The sequence below is a fragment of the Apis mellifera genome, linkage group LG6 (assembly GCF_003254395.2).
Source record: "Apis mellifera strain DH4 linkage group LG6, Amel_HAv3.1, whole genome shotgun sequence".
NCBI lineage: Eukaryota > Metazoa > Arthropoda > Insecta > Hymenoptera > Apidae > Apis > Apis mellifera.
In genome coordinates, this window is record NC_037643.1 from 2,567,730 (window position 1) to 2,588,969 (window position 21,240).

At 29.8% G+C, this 21,240-nt stretch overlaps 1 protein-coding gene across 2 annotated transcripts in view; it reads right to left on the reverse strand.

Annotated features, from left to right (window-relative positions):
* The window catches only part of LOC726655 (carcinoembryonic antigen-related cell adhesion molecule 1-like), a 114,055-nt gene extending 94,732 nt beyond the window's left edge, over positions 1-19,323 (reverse strand). For both annotated transcript variants that reach the window (XM_026441157.1, XM_006557531.3), the window contains exon 1: positions 19,081-19,323. In XM_026441157.1, coding sequence (XP_026296942.1) covers positions 19,081-19,303 — 223 coding nt within the window. In that variant the 5' untranslated portion in view covers positions 19,304-19,323. The remainder of the gene's footprint in view (positions 1-19,080) is intronic.
* Between the last annotated feature and the right edge of the window lie 1,917 nt (positions 19,324-21,240).

A 21,240-nucleotide genomic window follows, 5' to 3' on the forward strand; every position in this document is an offset into this window, starting at 1 on the left:
GTTTGTTTTATAGAGTATTGGCGAGGCACGCTTCGAGAACTGAGAATGAAAAGGATGAATCGCTGTGGGATCGAAATGTAGATTTGGACGCACCTTTATCGTCGAGTTATTGTAATGGTGAGATCGTGATGGAATGAAATTTAATATTGGATTGGAAAAATCATTGATATTCAAATTGATATATATTCAATCGAAATGTAATTAAAATGTGTTAAGATTAATATAATGTAATTTTTTTAATGAGCCAATAGTTGTTTAGAAAAGTTGGTAAGAATCTTATCTTAGTTTCTTAATGCTTTGAGAATATGTTTCAAGAAACGTATTTTTGTGATAGAAAATGTTTTTCGAGTTACAAGTTGTTGTATTTTCAGAAATATACTCTAAATTATGCGTCGAAAAGAAGGAATTTCAAACAGACATATCTCGTTACTTACGTTTTAATTAGAGTTTCTGCAAATATAAAATATCCACGAGAAATAAAAAAGCATTAGTCATAATACATTTTTATAAAATGACATGTAAAATGATACGAAGAGTAAAATTTACTTCATTGTTTTCACGAGGATAAATATTATATGTACACAAGAAAAGCAACGTGTGAACAAATTAAAATAGAAACTTTTTTCAAAACAGATCTTTTCAGATATAAATTCATAAATTCAACTATATTTTTAGATTTCAATATTTCATATCTTCATTTCAAAAGCAAAGTTATATTTATAAATCTTTGTGAGAACAATATTATTTACAATCATAATAATTCTCGCGTAAGATAATTCAAGGAATAAATTTTGAAACAGCAATGAAACTTGTACATTATATTCTGATACAGAAATTCATCTCTCTCCTAATAGAACACGAATTTCGATTTCCTTCCATCGAATCGGTTTTACTTTCGAGCCTAGCTGACTGAAACTAACGGACAATAGAATCACCGGTAATGGCATTAGTGTACAATTATGACGACCAATCCATGAGTCATCAAGTTTCGAAGTGCAAGAGTGAATTAACCGCATGGTTTGCCCTTGCTGGCACGCTTCCGAACTTGCCTGCACACATCGTTCCCCGAAATTCCGATAATTTCTGATCAGCTCATTGATAACAATACACTATCAGCCATTATTTAATCTATAATCGATATAATCAGTCATTATGTTATACAGCTAATTTTCATTTTCAAACTGTTAACGAGATTGTTCGAGCGTCAAAATCAAAGACGTACAATTATATTGAAATTAGTTTTTCTTCTTTATCACATCGATGGTTGTTTGAAAGGAAATTAGACAGTATTGATTGTGCAATATTCAAAATTCGTCGATATCAATAGAAATTATTTCTTTGTTCTTCTTGAAAATTAGGAATAAATTAGGACTGTTTTGTTTGATGATAAGTTATGACATTTCCTCGTTTATTGAAAACAAGAAGAATTTCTTTATTAAAAAAAAAGTAGAGTGAATTTAAAAGAAATTTTAATAATGAATATAATAAAATAATCCAAATTTCATATTCTTTAAATATCTATAATAATTGCACTTGACTAATTGTACAAAAGCAATATTTATAGAGTTGAAATTTAATCCTGAAAAATTTCAAAAGAAAAATCATAAGCAGTAAAAGTAAAACTAATATTCATTTTATTCACATATTAAAAGGAATCCATCTTCATTGTTGAATCACCATTGAGGATGATTTTCTGAAAATAATTGAAGATGATCATTTATCTTTTTCTATACTGTCTCACCAATGCTACCAATTTAACATCCACAATTCCTTAAATGCTTATCCAGAAATAAATGAAATAGAATCGTTGTCAATCATTTTTTTTTTTTTTTTACTTTTCAAAATTCCATCTCATTCAGCACACTTGAACCACCAAAATTCCAAAATCTCATTTCCGAATATTAGCGAGACGCTGAAGCGAATAAGAGACACTATTAGGTACGCTCAATTAAATCGGGCGCTGTCGTATTACGATACCCATACGTAAGCCATAAATTATTACACATTTCATGCATTCACGCGTAATGCTTTGTTGTTGGAAAATCTGTCTATACGAATAAATATTCGACTTGATCGACGATCGATAAGTTTTATTTCGCATGAAACGTACGGTTTTTACGATCAAAGCAGGTCACACGCGACGTGTTCTACGCGCGTGGGACGAGCATTATATCAAGTTGAATAGCGTTTTCGTCAGTGGCTCGATAGGGCAGCGTGAAAAGCAGTGTCAACGACAATCGAGCGAAAGCGCGTTTTCGATTGACCGGAAATAACGGGCGAAGAATCGCTGACTCTCTCTCTCTCTTTCTCTCTCGTACCCTCCCACGCAAATCCTTTTCCCCTTCCCTATATCTCTCCATCCTTTTTGCGCCACTGTTCACTGTTCCATTCTGAAAATTCCACGGTCACTGGGTCTGGCATCCCGGTTTTGTAGTTCGTAGCACGAAGCGCTGAATTGTCGAGCTGTATGATTCTTAGGGTAAAAACCACGAAGATGAAATCTGCTGACAATGGATCGTATGATGGATTTATAGTGGAAGGATTTTATTGGGAGGTTTGAAAATTTTATGGATGGATCTACAGATTCGCGAGAAAAGTGTCGAGGTATTAAAAATTTGAGAATTTTTAGCAAAAAAAAAAAAAAAGAAAAAATAAAGAAAGAAAAAATAAGAGGAACAATTTCCACTCGTGTGGATTTTATATAATTTTTTTCCTCCTAGTTTAATTTCTCGAATCAAGGATTTCTTGAAACAGAAATATAATTATATTCTTTAAAAATTTGTATGGTCTTGAGATATCACAATTAACAGAAAAATTTTGTTTATATCCTTTTAGTTTTGAAACTTTGTGGTTTATTGTTATTGCTTAATTGCAGAAAGCAGATTCTGTTTTTCTTTTCAATAAATTCAATATTGGTAAAAATTCTGTATGATGTCCTGAATTTTTTTTTCTTTTTTCTTTTTAATGAATTACGTTTCATTTTAATTTTTTTTCTCAGATGAATAAAATGATAAGATCATGGATTGATATCTTCTCCATCTTTTTGCTATCCATTAATCCTTGATGAGTTGTATAGACTAATACTATTATTATTATTATTATTATTATTATATATTTGCCACTTTATAGTTATATTTATAGTTATATAGTATATTTGCCACCATTATAGTTTTCTTATATATCTTAAAAACTTATTCTTTGAATTACATTGTTACAAACCATTATTATAAGGGTTGTTCAAACTGAGAGAATGAGAGAGAGAGAGAGAGAAAGAGAGAGAAAGCAAGGACAAACGACTTTAATTAGAAAAGCATACGAAGGGAAAGTTGATGTTTCATACGAACAGTTGTAAAAACCAAGTTTGCTTATTAGCAATCGAAACGGTCACGAGAACAGTACGAGAAGTACGAGTTCTCGAGTTATGCAGTAAATTAATTATACCCTCGTGAAGTTTATTATTCTTTCTAGTGATATCTCTTATCGCGTTCAACTTTACGAAACGAATAAACAAGGATCGTTTTCCATATTGAACTTCTCTCTTCTCAGTACTTTTACATTTCATGTTATCGTGGGAAACAATGTTAATCTGATACTCGTCGTTGTAATTTATGCATCTCGTTGAAAGCTACTTTCGACGAATTGTTATTAATTTACGTGACATCGTTCACTAACAATTACAATTTCATTAGCAAGCGCTTTAATTACGATTGCAATTTCTTAAGTGGTACTTTGCGATTGCATTTTTGTACAGGCAACATTTTTATAGTAATAAGCAATCTAATTGTTAATTTATGCAATTGGGGATGGTTGTCATTATCTAATAAATATTATTGTCTAATTAATATATATATATTAAAATTAATTAAGCGTATCGATGATGAGTTTAATTAATATATTTTACTAATAATTTACCATTAAATTTAATAATTGCACGTATCATATATTCAATTTTGTACAAATGATCTTATTTACTCTTCAATTACGCTAATAACCTAGAAAAAGATTTACACAGTATATAGTGTGAATGTAAAAAAATAAGTTAAAAGAATTTATACATCATTGTATTTATTATAGAATTTAAAATTACACATTGATCCAATTTTTCGTATAATTTAATAATACCTTTACATAATTACAAAAATGTAAAATAAAAAAAAAAGAAATATTCATAATAAAAATATATATCCACGAATATTTTATAGTTATAGTTTTAGATAGATTTTCAAAACTAAATAAATAAATCTAGAAACCCAACCATGAATTCTTTAACATATATTTCCAACAGAAAATAATCGATCATTCTTTAAAATTTATTACTATCGAATCTAACCTAACCTAAATTCTTTAAAAAGTTATCCTAATTTAAAGAATGATCGATTATATTTTTTACCAAACTTTTGCTACTTGGCGAAGATTTGAAGGGATTTCTCAACAAAATCGCGATGGTGTGCAGAAAAGTTTCCAAATATGGCCGTTTGATTAGAATTTACATCGAGCGATCGATCGTGATTCCTTTGAGACGAACGAAACAGTAATACATCGTGACCAATTCCGCAATTGCGGTTACGGTGAATCGAGGTCCGAGAGCAGAGTTAAAATTTCAATTCGCACATCGATCGCTACGCGTTGCGGTAATTTCAACGTACTCGAACAAAAGATACCGGAAACGATACTGGATCGCTCCAGTTTCGATCCATGCGTTATATATTTTCCATCCTGAAAACTTGAATTGGCTATAGTATGTTCGTGGTATCGTTTCATTTATTGAAAAATTGATGCACACAATGTAACGAATATAAAATTTCTATAACATATTAGATTGTGAATATTTAAGCATTCATAGAAAATTTACAAAATGCATATGATATTCTCATATATAATTTATTGTACATCGAAACGATCTAATTTCCTTTTAATGTATCGACACATAGATAAAAATTTTCTATTCACATATCTCCTAGATCCATTCAAAAATTCATTATCCGTGCATTTTAACATTGCCACACTCGAAATACCATGTTTAAACCGGATTACTCGAGTATCATAAAAAAAAAAAATCTTCCTATCCCCGTTTAATCCTAATTCTAAGCTCTCAAGAAAATTCTGAAGCTGAAATTTCATCCAACAGATTTAAATATGTAACTCCTGGGTTCAAAGAAGCGGAAGCCCCCTTCCTTAATTAGCCCGACCTTGCGTCACCACTCGGGGAAGAAGGTTGCGAAAATCGGTCGTTCCTTTTTTTTTTTTTTTTTTCTTTCCATGATCGCTCGAAAGGAATAATTTGTATCAAGGGGAAGACAAAACGGTAAATTTCATTGGTTGGATCTATTCCCCAGGATTTAAATCTCCTCGGTAGGAAACAATTTTAGGGATTTTCATCAGATCGCGCGCCGGGCACAATCTGCTCTAAAACTGGAAGAAGCATCCCAGCAGGCTTTCAAGGCTCGCTATCCATTATATAATCCTGCTGGTAGCGGTATTACTTCCGTGCTTTTAATATCGTTGTCCCCCTCCCCCGCCTGACCCCGAGCCGATTCGAGTATTTTCACCGGCGTGCTTTTGGTTAAAATTAAAATCCGCTTTGTGCGAGTAATTTCGCGTGTACGGTTTCCTGCGGAGGACGAGAGGGGGTGGGATCTTGGGGATAGCTCGACTTTACGGATAATAGGGTGGAAAACTTTGAAGAAATTCATTCCTTTTCCCTTCCCCCATAGCCTCGTCTCTTGATGGAATCATCTCACTTGGTTAAACCGGCTTTTAAGTTCCTATTCCTACGTTTTTTATCGAATGAAGCTCTGATTGACCCTCGAGATATCAAGTTTTGAAAATTTGTATAATGATTCAAAGGGTTTTCCACAGAATTTTTCGTATTTATAATTTCAAGGTATTATCGAACGAATCAGTGATTAACTTGGAATCTCAAGTTTTCAGGAATCCGTATAACAATATTTTTAATATTTAGATTTTCTAATATCTAATTTCTAATGATATATATATAAATATTGGTATTTTTGAGGGGTATATTTTTTATACAATTTTATTTAATTTTATTTTTTCATTAATTTCATAATTTCGGATAATTGATTTCATTAAACTGGCAGATCATGTATTTTCAGCAAATCACTTTTCTAAGCTAAGACTGTAATATAAATTTGGCGAAACGTGTTGTTGGTAATTCAAGGGTGAGCTTGATACGTGCCAAAAATATCATTCCGTGGAAATTTCAGGGAAAAGATATGCTCAAACTGTCAACTCTCACGTACCATTGGACCTCTGTTCTTCTTTTGTAAACACAGCACGTTAAGAATAGGAGGACGAATAAAAGGTAAAACATTATTTTGCTCATTAAATTGCTTATTCTAGGTTTTAAATAAATAAATAATCAAAACTACAAGATATCAAAATAGTTATCATACACATTCAATCCACGTATCACAAGAATTAAAAAATTAATTTCAAACAGAATTTTACAAATTCTTTCAAAGCTTTAAAAAGTATTGAATAATTTTAATTTTTAGAATATCAATTATCAAATCTACTAAAGTCATTAGAAATCTCTTATAGATTATTAAAATTATAAATGTAAATGAAATGTTTAAAGATATATTAAAATCTATATTGGAAAATTTTATTGAATATTTTGGATGTTAAGATATAAATAAATTTGCGAAAATTTTTTCATACAAAATATAATCTATCTTTGTCCGTTGCAGAGAAAGATAATTTTGATGGCAGAATACTATGCAGATAGCAGAGGACTATGAAATTTCGCTGTATGCTCTCACATATTGATACTGATTATATAATTTTCCTTTGATCACCCGTTGCATAATTTCAGATGCATAGAATCGTGAAAGAGACGTTTCCTTGTGATACGCGGTTACTGTGGTTTTGGAGTAGATTGGATTCCTATAGATAGTTTCAAATCGATTATAATTATAGTATAGTAAAATCGGATTGATAATAATCTCATCTTTGAATGATTGAATTGAGAATTATTTTTTAACATATATACTTCATTTCTAGAAATTTTATTAATTAACAAATATAAAAAAAGAATATAAAAAATGTATTATACAGTTTATGATTACATTTACAATATTTCTATGATTTTTAAATGAAAGAAATTTTAATTATATTTAAAAAAAAAATTTAAAAAAATGTATTCGATCACATCCTGATTAGTGATAAGTTTTACAAGATGAGAATCTGGAATATTATCGAACTCCTTTACGATACGATTGTTGATAATGTCAATTTTAAAAATGGATTTCTCAAAGAAATGGATTCTTGGAAGAAATTCCTCAATTGCATGCAAAGCTTTTGTGTGAGTGAGTGAACCGTGAGAAAGGGCTGCATCAATCATAAAAAGTCCTACTTTAGAACTGATTGCGAATATTCAGAGTAAGAGTCGGCGCGGTTAGGTGCTCACCAATAGTTCTAGAATTCTGGAAAATTTTAATATTTCAAGTTATCTACTAGTGTTAGAATACTGGGGGAAGAATATGGTAGAAGAAAAAAGAAAAAATAATATTTTTAGTAATTATTTCTCACATTAAATCGAAAATGAACGATCAAAAAAACAATTTGCTTAAACAAGAAATACCTAATATATATTTAAAAAAAATATAGTTTTTCAAAAATAATCCAAATTAATTGATATTAATCCTTTTACGTTCATTGAATCAACTTCAAGTTCTTCTTAAGATTAAATGATACAAAAGAATTGCACTTAACACATTCCAACAAAGCTCTTGTTGGAACATTAAAAGTTTTTTTATCGATATGAAATAAAAAATCAGATATGAAAATTTGAATATTAATTAGTAAAAAGTCTAACTATCGAATGAATTCTTATGAAATAATACCAAGATATATTTTATCGTTAAAAAATTCAAAAGATTATGAAAATTCGATTGAAGTCATCGAAATATAACGAGAATCAAAGAGCAAAAATCATTTTTCGAAACGAACGAACATTATTATATTATCGTTACATTGGGAAAAGAGGGATTCTTAATTTAGCAGTCTCGTCACGAAAATCCGCAGAAATAGAACGACGTGACATAGAATGCTTAATCTCCATCGAGAATAGCAAAGACTTAGGGAACTGTTTTCATTGTAAACTTTTCGGGGATTGAACGTCTCACACTTGCCAGATTTTACTTTCAAACTGATTCTATGTTAATGTCTTGAATATAAAGATAGAAATATCTCGAATAATTATCTCGAGAGGCGAATAATTTGGAATGGAAATGATTTTTTTAGAGACTCGAATTGAAATACTTATGGAAAATACAATATGAAGATAGCACATCATTAAAAAATTAGATAAAATTTTAATATAAAATGTTATTCCATTTAAAATTTTATAAGGAATATGTAATGGAACAATATAATGATAAAAATTTAATTAAATTTATTAAATTAATGTAATTTATATAGAGATTGTTAATTTATTCGTAGAATAAAATAAAAATTTTACAAGTTATATAAAACTTAGTGGTATAAACAAAATAATCGATTAAAATTTGAAATAAATCTCATCTTGTTTCTTTCTCTAACTCAACTTGTCAATAATTTAATAAATAAGTTTCAACCAACATTTTTATATATCAATATATATTTTTATATACTTTTATATTCGTTTTGATTCTTAGACATCTTCATAAATATAATAAATCATAAATTACAATATATTTAAACTCTAACAAATTATTATTTATAAAAATATAAATTCAGCTAAAAATTTGCAATCTACTTAACAATTCAATTTCTAAAAAGAAAAGATTAAAATATATTAAACAAATAACAAATCAATTAATAATTAACCAAGTAACCAACAACATAATCTCAAAAATGGATTGACAATTATTTATAATAAATAAAATTATCAAAAATCAACCTTCATCAATCTCCTTCTCCCGTTTCATCCCTTCACTCAAATCCTCAATCCAATCTCGTGCACAATGCCCTGCGAACAAATCAGCAAATCTACCGTGACGAGCATTCAGTTCGTCGAAATTCGTCTCTAAACAAGTCGCGAGTAACCAAGTTATGCACCAGCTCAGCTTTCCCGTTTATCAAGCAATTTCATTAATCTTCGATGCTCCTTCGAAACGCGCAAACGGCGTATATATTGCACGTCCGGAGCTCGATTACGCGATGTCCCCCCTTCGATTGGGGCGGGCATATAAATAGAATCCAAAGGAGCCTTTAACAATTCACGGACGGGCTTTATCGAAGGGATGCCCGTGCCTTAGAAATTCGGTGATAGGTAACACAGCGCAGTGATAATTACCGTTGCACCGAGTCGTGACACAAAAGCGGAGGCGTTCTACGAAACCCAGTCACGGGGAAAGCTGGGGGTGGGGGAGAGGAGGATCGAGTTAGGAAGGTGCATCTTGCTAATTCATTTACGTAACGGGTTTGGAAATCAAACTCGACGATGTTGCAACAAGAGAAATTCGATAAGGATTCCACGATGTTGGCGAAACCTTTGATAACCGAGTTGGATCGTATGCTTGCACGGTGCTCGTGCGATTATTAATTTCCCGGCGAAACAGGTAAAACTTTCCGACCTTATCTTATATGGAATAATGAGAGCGTGTTGCAGATAATTGTGCGTTGAATTTCTTTTTAAGAAGAAGAGCTTAAAACTGTTGATTTTGAATGCAACAGCGGAGAATGAAAATACATGTTGAATATACGTTAAGATTGTTCTTCTTTCTTTTTTCGAAATTATATTGTTGCTGTAGATTAGATTAATTTCATTAACAATTTAATTATATTAAATGATTTATTGATTGTATAAAATAGGTTTTTTATAAATTCAATTGCATTATTGATTTATAAAAAAGAATGTATACAATTCAAGAAAAAGTTTTTTATAAAACAGTAAATTGTTCAAAATATTCTGAATCTTGTAAAAATTACGAAATTTTCGATGTTGATATAATAATAATGAATGTTGTTATTATTTCAAAGGAAAATAACTTTTGCAAGTTTTACAATAATAATCACTAGGATTATTATTACAGATAAAATATGAAACTAAAAAGAAAATCTTATATTGTATTATGATTCATTAATAATTATAATTAATATTTAAATTATTACTTTTTCAAATTAGAAGTTACGTACTTCAAACTGTGAAAAACATAATAACATTATTTCGATAATACACGAAATGTTGATCCAATTTTAAACAAACTCCTTTCATCTTATAGTTCGACTCGGTTCGTTCATAACACAATAGACGTTATCGACTTTCGTAGAAGAGGATTTCTCTGTTCGCATTCGTCTCGTACAGGTTTCGAGAACAAAACAGAGAATATAGAAGTGAGAAGCAAGTTTCGACGAAGTGTGGCGCAAGTAGATCAAGTCAACTAACAACGCGCCGGTGTAGAAACTAGTCAGTGGAACAAGTCGACCTAATGTCCGACCATGAAGGCGGCTTGTTGCACTTTGTCACCATCTCGTAGATACCTGGTATTTACAAGTTGTTAACGACCGACGATCAAACAAAATTTGTCTGTTACTCAGGATCGACACGATACGAAGTTGTACAAGTGGCGAGGAAGGTGAATACACAAGTGAGAATTGAGGAAGGTTGAAAATACGTAGGTTTGATAAATAACGGATATCGAAACGAACTCTACGATCGAATCTTCATTGAAGAAGAAAATCTTGGGAAAAACTCGAAATTGGAATTGTAATTGAATTGCAATTTATCTACCGTTGCGTTCTTATTTTATTTAGTTCTTTTATGAAAATTATTTTGTGTACATTATAACAATTTTATATTGAAGGATTTAGAAACTGATTAATGTAAATCACATTCTCTGAAAATTTTGTAGTTTAAAAATATTTTTATTATTTAAAAGTTTCAGTTAATTAATTGATTATGACAAATTAATTGAGTAATTATTTCAATAGCAGTGTTTGTTTGTCATTTGAATAATAAATAAATTCTTGAATTATATATAAATTACTTTCAGAGAATATGAATTTTTGAATATTAATTTTTGAATATATTGATTTGAATCTTTCATATTCATTTCATTATTTTAAAAAAACTTTATTTATAATACATCTGAATTTTTTAGGTATAAACATTATAATTAATACACTTTTTTGAAAGAATTTTATTTTCAATTTTTATAATATCATTCTTCTAATCATGTGAAAATATATTTACATTACAAATGAATCTTGATAACTCGAATCTCTATAACTCGAAAACTTCTAAAAGATAATAACTTTATCCATTATTTTCGGCAAAAATCTCTATAAATTGAAATAAAACTTTAATTGGAATTATTTATTCACATATCTAGATGCATTATTTTACCTCTGTAATTCGAGTTTAGAATAGTTAAACTTCTCTAAAAAGTTGTCAAAGTTTACTACAAGTTTCTCTACAAGTAGAACTTTTATTGTTTTATCGCGCCATCTGCAATTCGAAGTTCATAATTATGTGATCATTGGATATCAGAAACCAATTTGATATTGTCTTATTTATTTCAATGTGAATACATTTGAGAATATTCTTGAGAGTTATTTTTGTTACAACGTTGAGAATGACATTTAATTAATTAAACCAATTCCTTTTCATCCAATGCAATCTCACAATTACATTCATATAATAAATAATTTACGTTTAAAAATTGAATTTTTCAATTGGAAAATTATTAAATTTTGTAGAAAGTTTTCTGCAATTTTGATTTCGAATCTCTTTTATTCAAAAATTTCAATAAGTAGAAATTTACAAGTTGGTAATTCAAAAATTATATATTTTAATTCTTTCCTTGAAATTTGAATTATGAAATTTCAAATGTACTAATTGATAAAGAATTTAATATACTTATTTAGCATTTCGCATTATTTATTAGAACATAAAAATTATACATACAAGTGCTTGCTTATATATTTTGTGATTGTTTTATCTTTTTAAGAAATCATTTTTTTATAAGATTTATAGCATTCTATATAAAGTACTTAAAATGTGATTGTAAAATATGATACATTTCACATTAAGCTAGTGAAGTATAAAACAAGGTTATAAAACAATAATGATAAGTCAGCTGTATCTTGACCTTATTTGATATTAACCAGATGTATTTAATGGAGCGTTCAAACGATCTCATTTTATAAATATTCAATCTATATCGATTTCTTTTATGTATAATAAAATTGACAACTTTGAAATATAATAAAGATATAATAAATAATAACATATACAAAATCAAATTTGAAAATTTTTTGAATAGAAGTAAAATTAAAGAAAAAGAACTTAAACAATACAATTTTATTTTATATTTTTTACTTATTTTCATATAACAATCTCTTATCGATATTTCATTACTGAATCAATTGCACAATCTCATAAAAAATTTTATTTAATTTCTTTTTTCTACTTTTTCAGAAAGAATCATCTATGCTTGTTTATTATTCGAACCTTGTGTATTTATCGTCTGAATGCTCCTTAAGAGGCTGTTCGACGAGTTGCATTTAAGATTAAAAATAAACTAGGAAACTAGGTCACAGGTAATAAGTTTGATTGATTGAAAAACCTCAGTGGTTAAATATCCATTTTAGACATTGTATGTACCTAATTAAATTGAACTTTTAATTAAAGTATTAAACATTTTCCTTAAAAAATAGTAATTATAAGAAAACCAAAAACTCTGATTACTTTGACTATGATTAACTTTTCTTATAATAACTTATAATTTCATCTCTTACAATTGATCGAGATAACAATGGCCAAAAAATAAACTTAAACATTTAACTGATATTTTATCATTTCGATCATTCTAATCAGATTATTTCTTTTCGAAGAAAAGTCTTACCCAATCTATTAATTTTTCATCTTAAATATCAGTATAAATAGTTGATAAATAACAATCTCTTTTTACAAATATCTGTATGACTATCATAAGAAAGAAACGATATTTTTTTAACAACATATAGATCAAAATCAAAGACTAAAAAATAACACGTACATGATAAATATAAATAAGAAGTAAGAAAAAAGGATAGATAAAACTTTTTCATTTGAATCTTTTAAGAAAATCAAATTTGAAAATTTTTTGAATAGAAGTGAAATTTACTTCTATTCAAAAGAAAAGGAATTTAAACAATACAATTTTATTTCACATTTTTTACTTATTTTCATACAATAACCACCTGTCGATATTTTATTTATACTGAATCAAAAATTAATCAATTACTCTTAAAAAATGTTCAAACTTGATTCTCTTAATAATATTGATCTCATTATTTATTTAAATTATCGTTTATAAATAAACTTTATAAATTCTCCTATAACCAAATAACCATTACACGATATATCCATATCAAAAAAATCTCTACGTATTTTCCATCTCCTTCTTTTGTTTCTCCCCTTTAAAATCGCATTACCAAATCTACGGAACGTAGTCGGCGATGCTAAAAGAAACTCGTTATAAGAAAAATCGAAGAAGCGTTCAAGAATATCGTCGGATCGAGCCGATAAAGGCGGCGAGCGAAGGAGGGCGAGGAAAATTAAAATCACAAAGGAAACAATTAGAGGGAGAGCGGGGGGGGAGGAAGGAGAGGTGTATCCGGGACAACACTGGATGGAAACAATTTCAGGAAACTGTGGAATAAAGTGGGATGCGGGAAATCGGTTGTGCTTGAGTGCCAATCGGAATTATCTTTTTCCTATTCGAACTCGCAAAACCACTTCGCTCGGAGGGGAGGGAAGGGGAGGAGAGGGGAGGGGAAGTGGTTGGAGAAGGTTTTCGAGGTTTCGAACGGTCGTTAAGTTCGAGAAGATAATTACAACGGTTGAATCGACGATATTGGTTTAAAGAAGACAATTTGGTACGGATTGAAACGAGATATTTGGTGAAACTTTGTGGCACGAAGATACTTTGACGATTATTATGTTATTATCCGTTCCTCTGAAAAATATGCTTTTGAAGATTGACGATTTCAAAGGGGCTTATCGACACCGATATGTTTCTTCCTTTTTTTTTTTTTTTTTTTTTTTAATTTTATATTACATTTTAGTATAGCTATTTCTCTTACTATTCAAAAGGAAATGATCATTGTTGAAAAATATATTTGTCATTTTGTTTACAAGTGTTGCGACAATTTTAAAATATAGTTAGAAAGAGTTTATTAAAAGCGAGAGATAATTAATCTCATTTTAAAATTTTGGACTCAACCTATTCTTAATTAATTTATTTCATGCTATTACAATATTCTATTCAATTCAAGGAAAAATTCACTTTAAGAATAAATATATTCAATCATAATTATTATATAAAAAAATATAAATGAAAATGGAATATAAAATTCCTTATAAAAATTTTATATAGATATTGTGTTAATTGAATTCTGTTAATTGATTAAATAAATTTATAATCATTTCAATAAATGAAAAATTGAATCACATTGATAAATGCCTCGTGATTTTTAATAGTTTATACTACTTACGTATCCTTTCTCGATATACATATGAAATTTATATATTTTATAAATGATACCTTGAAACGTTTAAATAAAAAGAATTTTTAAGCGATATTTCTGTGTCTCTTCTTCATTAAATAAACTTAAATAAACTTTATCGATACAATAACTTTACAAGAATCTTTCTTCAAAATTCACAGAAATTATTTTAAAGAACTCGCCTAAAGAACTTTCTTAAAATTTCAATATTTCGTTTCCACGGATATTTGTCAGAAGAAAATCGTCGTGCTTTAAAGCTTAAAACCGCGAAGACACCGCGGAGATGGCGGGGCGCAGCAATAATAGTGTGCAAACGGGAGCCCGATTTCCTGTATAAGCATCGAACTCGGGGCGAGGAAGTGGCAATATTTGCGAACTGCCTTCGCTACCGAAAGTTTGGAATCCATCTACTTGAAGATAGTACCGAGCAATATTTATCCACCTGCAATCAATTTACTGATTTCCTTGCGAATTAGACCGAAATCTCGCGGGCAAACCTGAGCCAATAAAATAGTTTTATGTAATCTCTTATTTCGACGGGCAAGAGGGGACAGCGAAGGAGGGTTAGGAGTACCAATATTCACAAGTAATACGTTACAATTCAATTAATTGCTTTTATACCTGTAATATTTGATTGGTAGACAGATGAATGACGTTTTTAATGATTTAAAAAAATATTTATCTTTTCTCTTTTGGAAATTTGTTGCAAAGATTCTTTTAAATAAAAAAAAATAGCATAAATTTGAGATCAATGATTTTTATTGTAGTATTAAAATATTTAACATACTAAAAATCAACGAGATGGAGGATATTAATTTTTGATAAATATGAAAAATAGTTAATAAGTAAAATGGCGAAAAATGTAATGAATGAATATACAAAAGAAAATAATTATGTTTTGACGTATTTAAATTTCGTTCAGAAAAAGATATTTCACATAAAAATTATGATATTTATAAATTAATTAATATTGTCAAATAAATATTGTTTTTGCTTCATGATTTTTATTGATTAGATTAGATTAGGTTAATAATTTTTCGACAAACAACGATTTTATTTTCATTAACAAATTTTTAACAAATAACCATCAAAATCTTTACAATTTCATGATCTTGATGAATCTTTAATATATCGTCATTTATCAAAATTGTAAATGCATCGTGCGAATATTCTAATTGTAACATAAAAAATAACAAATTTCATTTTATCAAGCTTCTTCGTTCTCCTCCAACATGCAATAATTTTTACAACGTGAACGTAACACCGGGTTAAAGTTATTCTTTTGTTCATATTTTTTACCTTAATACGGTCACGTAAGGGGAGAATGTCGGCTCGTAACCTTGCCGCCTCTATAATAATAAAGGTTAATGAAAACACTAATAAGGATCTTAGACATTATTTTTCATTAACCCGACGTTTCATCGTCGTTATCTCTATCCATTTCTGTCCAGCTTCTTATCGGCTAGAATTCATCGTATTTCCTTCCGTTTTCCCGAGTAAATTTGCCGGTCTTAAAGGTGACAGAAACGATGTTATTAAAGGTTGCCAGAGAGCTACTTGCCCTTCGTCTTCGGGCAAAATGGTTATAAAGGTGCAATACAAGAAAGAGAAATGAGAATAGACGTTGAAGATCTTAACGCGACTGTTTCGTTTCATCGTCGCTGTTTACATCGAGACTGAACAACCTTTGACGCGCGAAAACAAATGCACAAATTGGAGTGTAAATTCCCTTCGAATAATTGTCGTATCGCGAAAACTTATTAGCAATACCCTTTCAAATTGCTCGACGATGCGATTATTTTGATTGCATCAGTGGAAGAGAAAAACAGCAACAGCAAATGAAATGTAAAATATGATTAAATTAATTTTAATTAATTTCCGTTGTGTTTTGCAAATAGTTGCATTACATTCTCTATTTTGTTTAACAATAAAATATTAATGATTGAAGCTATCAAAGTTTGTTTCTTATTACAGCTTATTCTTTCCTCCATTGTAAAAAAATTGTATGAATTTAAAAAATTTTTTATTTTTTGTATTTTCTTTTTCAGGCCATCTTCTAATTAAAATAAAATACTTCAATATCTCAAAGTTGAAAATATTTTGATTAATAATAATTTCTATATTTTAACGACGTATGATCTCTTGCAATTGTGTGTTTCACAAAAATAAGATGATTGTTGTAAATTCAATTGGATATAAAGCTTTCTTTTAATGTCAAAAATTTAAAAAAAATTATATTGTTACATATACGTATATATTTGAATTTTATTTCTTAAACAATTGTGAATGTATGAATTCGTATCGTTAAAAATGTTTCACAAAAATTACGTGTAAAAATAAAAATTTTCATTCCAGTTTCGTTGCTGTAATTTCGTAACAGATAACGTAATACTACGTACTTTGCACGGAATGTAAGTTGTTTCGTAAGTAGGGGCTAAAAGTTTTTGACACAGTATCACGTTCCTTGCTATAAGTAATACTTAGAAAGGTAAAACCAGGAGAACAAAGAACGTTTAACGTGTGAATGGCTAAACAACGCCGCCATTCTTTTCCTGTTTCTTTTTCTCTTTCGTTCTCTTTCTTTCTTTCTTTCTTTCTTTTTTTCCAGCATTCGGGTTCTAGCTGCATAAATGCTGGCTAAACGGACTCGTTTCCAAGAAAAATTGTTTTCCTTCAAAACGCAAGCAATTTTTTCATATTTTATCTAATATATAACGCTATTATCTTTTTCTTGATTTATAGATTTTATAATTGGATTATATTTTTATATGAAAATAGTCTCCTTTCATACAAATAAGGAATGGTAATCTGAAACTAGAGTTTTAGATTAAAGAAAATGGTAGATAGGGCAAGTAAGTTTCACGCAAGACATTCGGTGGGTAAGCACTAACACTTTCTCTTGTAGATTGCACAACATAAATTCTATAACGGGATAACTTTGTAAGCTTTATGGGGTGGCGGTCAGAGAATAGTGAAATCTAAAGATCATAAACATAAAGTTTGCTAATTAATCAGAAAATTAACGAAAATCAAGTACATTATATATAAATATTATTTGATAAAAATATTACTTTAATTGGATTAATTATATTAAAAAAAATACAGAATGTTTATAAAATTGAGATTTAATAAATGTACAAGTCTTTGTTGTCTGATTTATAATTACGTTATTCACATAGTTTTTCTCCATATTTTCTTAAATTAAACTTTTAAAATTTTCAAAACACAAACTTTCAAAATACATTGCACTACTTACACAATCTTTCCACATTACATTTTTTCACAACACCATCATTTCTAATAAATAACGAATCAACTTTTTAACACAAAGCATAAAAGAAATAAAATAGAAAATGGAACTTGAATTTATTTTTCGCTTCAACAAATAACGAGCTATTCATATATCGGATTTTTAAAATGTAAAACGTTCCAGCCAATATAATGAACGCGCATCCAATGAGCGAGTACTCGGAAGTGATTAACATTTGGCAGAGAAATTAATTGTACCAGGTAATCCATTGTAACGACCTATAAAGGATCGTCCCACGAGTATAAATACCGATTAAGAAGATAGTGGGAGTAACGATTGCCGTGTTTCGTGTGCACTCGTATCAGTTTCGCGAGGAATAGAAAACAGAGCTTAACCAGTCGGAATTCAAGTTGGGGAAGTAATCTCGCGTAATCAAACCCTTGTTCGATGTCGTGGCTTAGCCCGAAATCGGTATCAACCAATCCCAGGTGTTCAATTGGCACTGTGCCAGGATTTAAGCTTGGCTTAAATTTCGCGCAATGGCCAAGTAACTGGGGCAGATTCAGATTAGAATTAACTAATTGTTGCGTGCGCGATCACCCCGCCTTGCTAACGTTTAATTAAAAATCATAGGACGATGAATCGTGGTCTGCTGACTGGGCTGCTTTCGACAACCAGTCATCCGACCAAGTTGTGCGAAAATCTCGGCGTACTTTTAGATGCCGAGAAATTCATCTCATTAGGGGAGGAAATATATACGCGAGAAACTTGGAGTTTTCGATCAGTGATCGAGCACGTATCGTAGTTTTGATTTTAAACTTGGAAATTGGAAATTTTCGAACCTCTTATCCTCGAGATTTTCATTGATGTGCAATTAAAGTTTAGAAATGTACAGGAATTTTTTAACTTTCTCACGAAGAATTCACTAAATGCTGATCGAGATAATTATTTTTAACACAAATTGTTCGATATATAAACTATAATAATTTTGAATATATATCATGAGGAAAATGCAATGTGATATTAGTGTCTTTAAAATTTCTTCCATTATTGTAAAAACATTTTCTTTTTTGATAATTTTTTCATCCTTCCTGAATTGGAAACACTGTGTAATAAATAAATTTTTTAATTCGATACATGCCTATTGAAATCCATTATAGAAAAATTATGATTATTCAATTCTTGTTACACCGTTGTTTCTTACAATTTATATTTATGGTAATTTTTTTTTTTATAATTCATTCCTTTACAAAAATGTGTGAAAAATGAAAAATCTCTTTCGAATCTGCTAAATGCCAGGAGAAAATGTTTAGTCTTTAAGAAAAACTTACCGATCACATCCAGATATACGATATGACTCATGTGCGGCGTCGTGGATACTTGACACTCGTAATAACCGCTGTCCCGAAGTTGCGGATATTTGATTTCCAGTGTCCAGTCGTCCGTCTGCGCGTTGTGGATCGGCCTGAATCGTTGGTCGTTCGTGTACGTGTAACGGCCGATGGTGAGCAGATGGACGTCCCTGTGCCGGACCCAGGAAACCTGCAACGTCATCTGTAAAGTAGAAAAACGTGTCTTCAGTCGGTTAATCGAATAATTTGTAGCTTGTCTCTTTGCGATCAATTATTCGCGAATTTATCATCAGATGAACACGTTTCATTTTTCTCTCGAATGAAAAATGCAAAAATGTAAGTTATGTGTTGTTAATGTTTAATTCGATTGCTACAAATTATACGTGGAGCCTCGTTAATTGAACACGTCCCATGGCTGGTGTCGAATTAAGGAGATCTCAGGAAATTTTTCTTTCAGAATTCGTTCGAGTCAATTTCAATAATCGATAGGATGAGTTTTACTCGATATAATTTCCATGATGAACTTCATTTAAGAACAGATGAATATATATATTATATAATGTTAAATTGTAGAAAATTAAAGAATAAACACTTTCTCAATTTTCTTGCTAATAGTATATATGTATGAAAAATTAACCTTGGTGTGATTTCTTAACGTTTTTAGATATGTAATAAGACATTAAATGCAATTATATTTATGAAAATATATATGTTTAAAGTATTATTTTCTATAATTATTTGTATTTATGTATTTTATAAGTAAATAGATATAAACAAATAGATAAATAATAATTTATTGAAAACTATCAAGTTTTATATGAAATTTTATAATTTTATATTTTATCCAGAATTTTATTTGGGCTTAAGTAAGTTAATAATAATTTTGAAAATAACTAGGCACATAGATTAATAAAATGCTACAAACGATTCTTAAAAATAGTATGTATTTTCCTCCACACATATAAAAAACTTGGCAAATTTTAATCAAAACTGTTAAACGAGCCTTCGACTCTCTACTCTTACATTTCCTGAAAAAAAAAAAGAAAAAAAGAAAAGAAAAAATCGTAAACGTTCGATTCGAGAGGAAAATAAACAGAAATAAGAGTAACACGATAACACGGGTGAATTTACATGGGTTTTACGGTCGGAGAAAACCGCGTATAGTCAGCGAAATTTGCAGGTCGAATCTTTTGTCGCTCGTTAAGGGTTTCCTATTAAACGGAACCACGTAATTAGAAGTAGCTCGTGTGTTGCGCTGGTAATTAACGAATCACCAGGGACGACGTTTAACTGGATATTCGCGATCTCGTCTCGACCAAGCTTTCGAATTTCGCGCCATTTTCTCTCCACTCTTTTTTACCATCGATCGAGAACGATGCATTATTACTATTTGGATTTATTTTTCGAAAAATATTTGGTTCCTCTGAAAGAATTTCTCGCTTGTTGACTGAGTCCGTCGAGATTAACGGGATGTTTGGATGGTTGAACCATCAACGTACCAACGATGCTGTTTCTCGAGCTCTTAATTATTAGAACCGAGATAATTTGAATCGTGTCAACAAATTCGCGGGTCGTCGCGTCTTGTGGATTGCTTTTTGTTGCAAAATTGTTGCACAGATGTTACGACGAAGGAAATAGCGTATAATAATTATGTATAGCAGTGATGTTTCATCGACTCAACACGTAATTATTATGGTAAAATTTGTGAAAATGATTTTCTGCAATAATGCTTATTAATAATAATAGTATTATAAAATTAATTAAATTTAATAATAGTGCCAATAACAATTCTTTCTACATTCGACATTCTACATATTAGGACAACTTTCAAAAATGAATTTTCTAAATTTAAACAACAGATGAATAAAAATAGTGCTTCATAATGGATATAAAATTATTAACCAAATTACTGATCACGAGTTCTAATTTAAGAAAAAGAAAAATACGTTTTCTCATCTATTTTCTCACTTCTTTCAACAGCAATATCAACAAAAATCAATAAAATAGTGAAATTTTCTAAAAAAATCCTCTTAAATATCTCACGATCCATTGTTTCCAACCCGAGGAACGGCGACCAGTTATCCGAATAAAAGTTAATATAACTACCCGTCTGTTTATGCTAACAGCCGAGGTACGAAT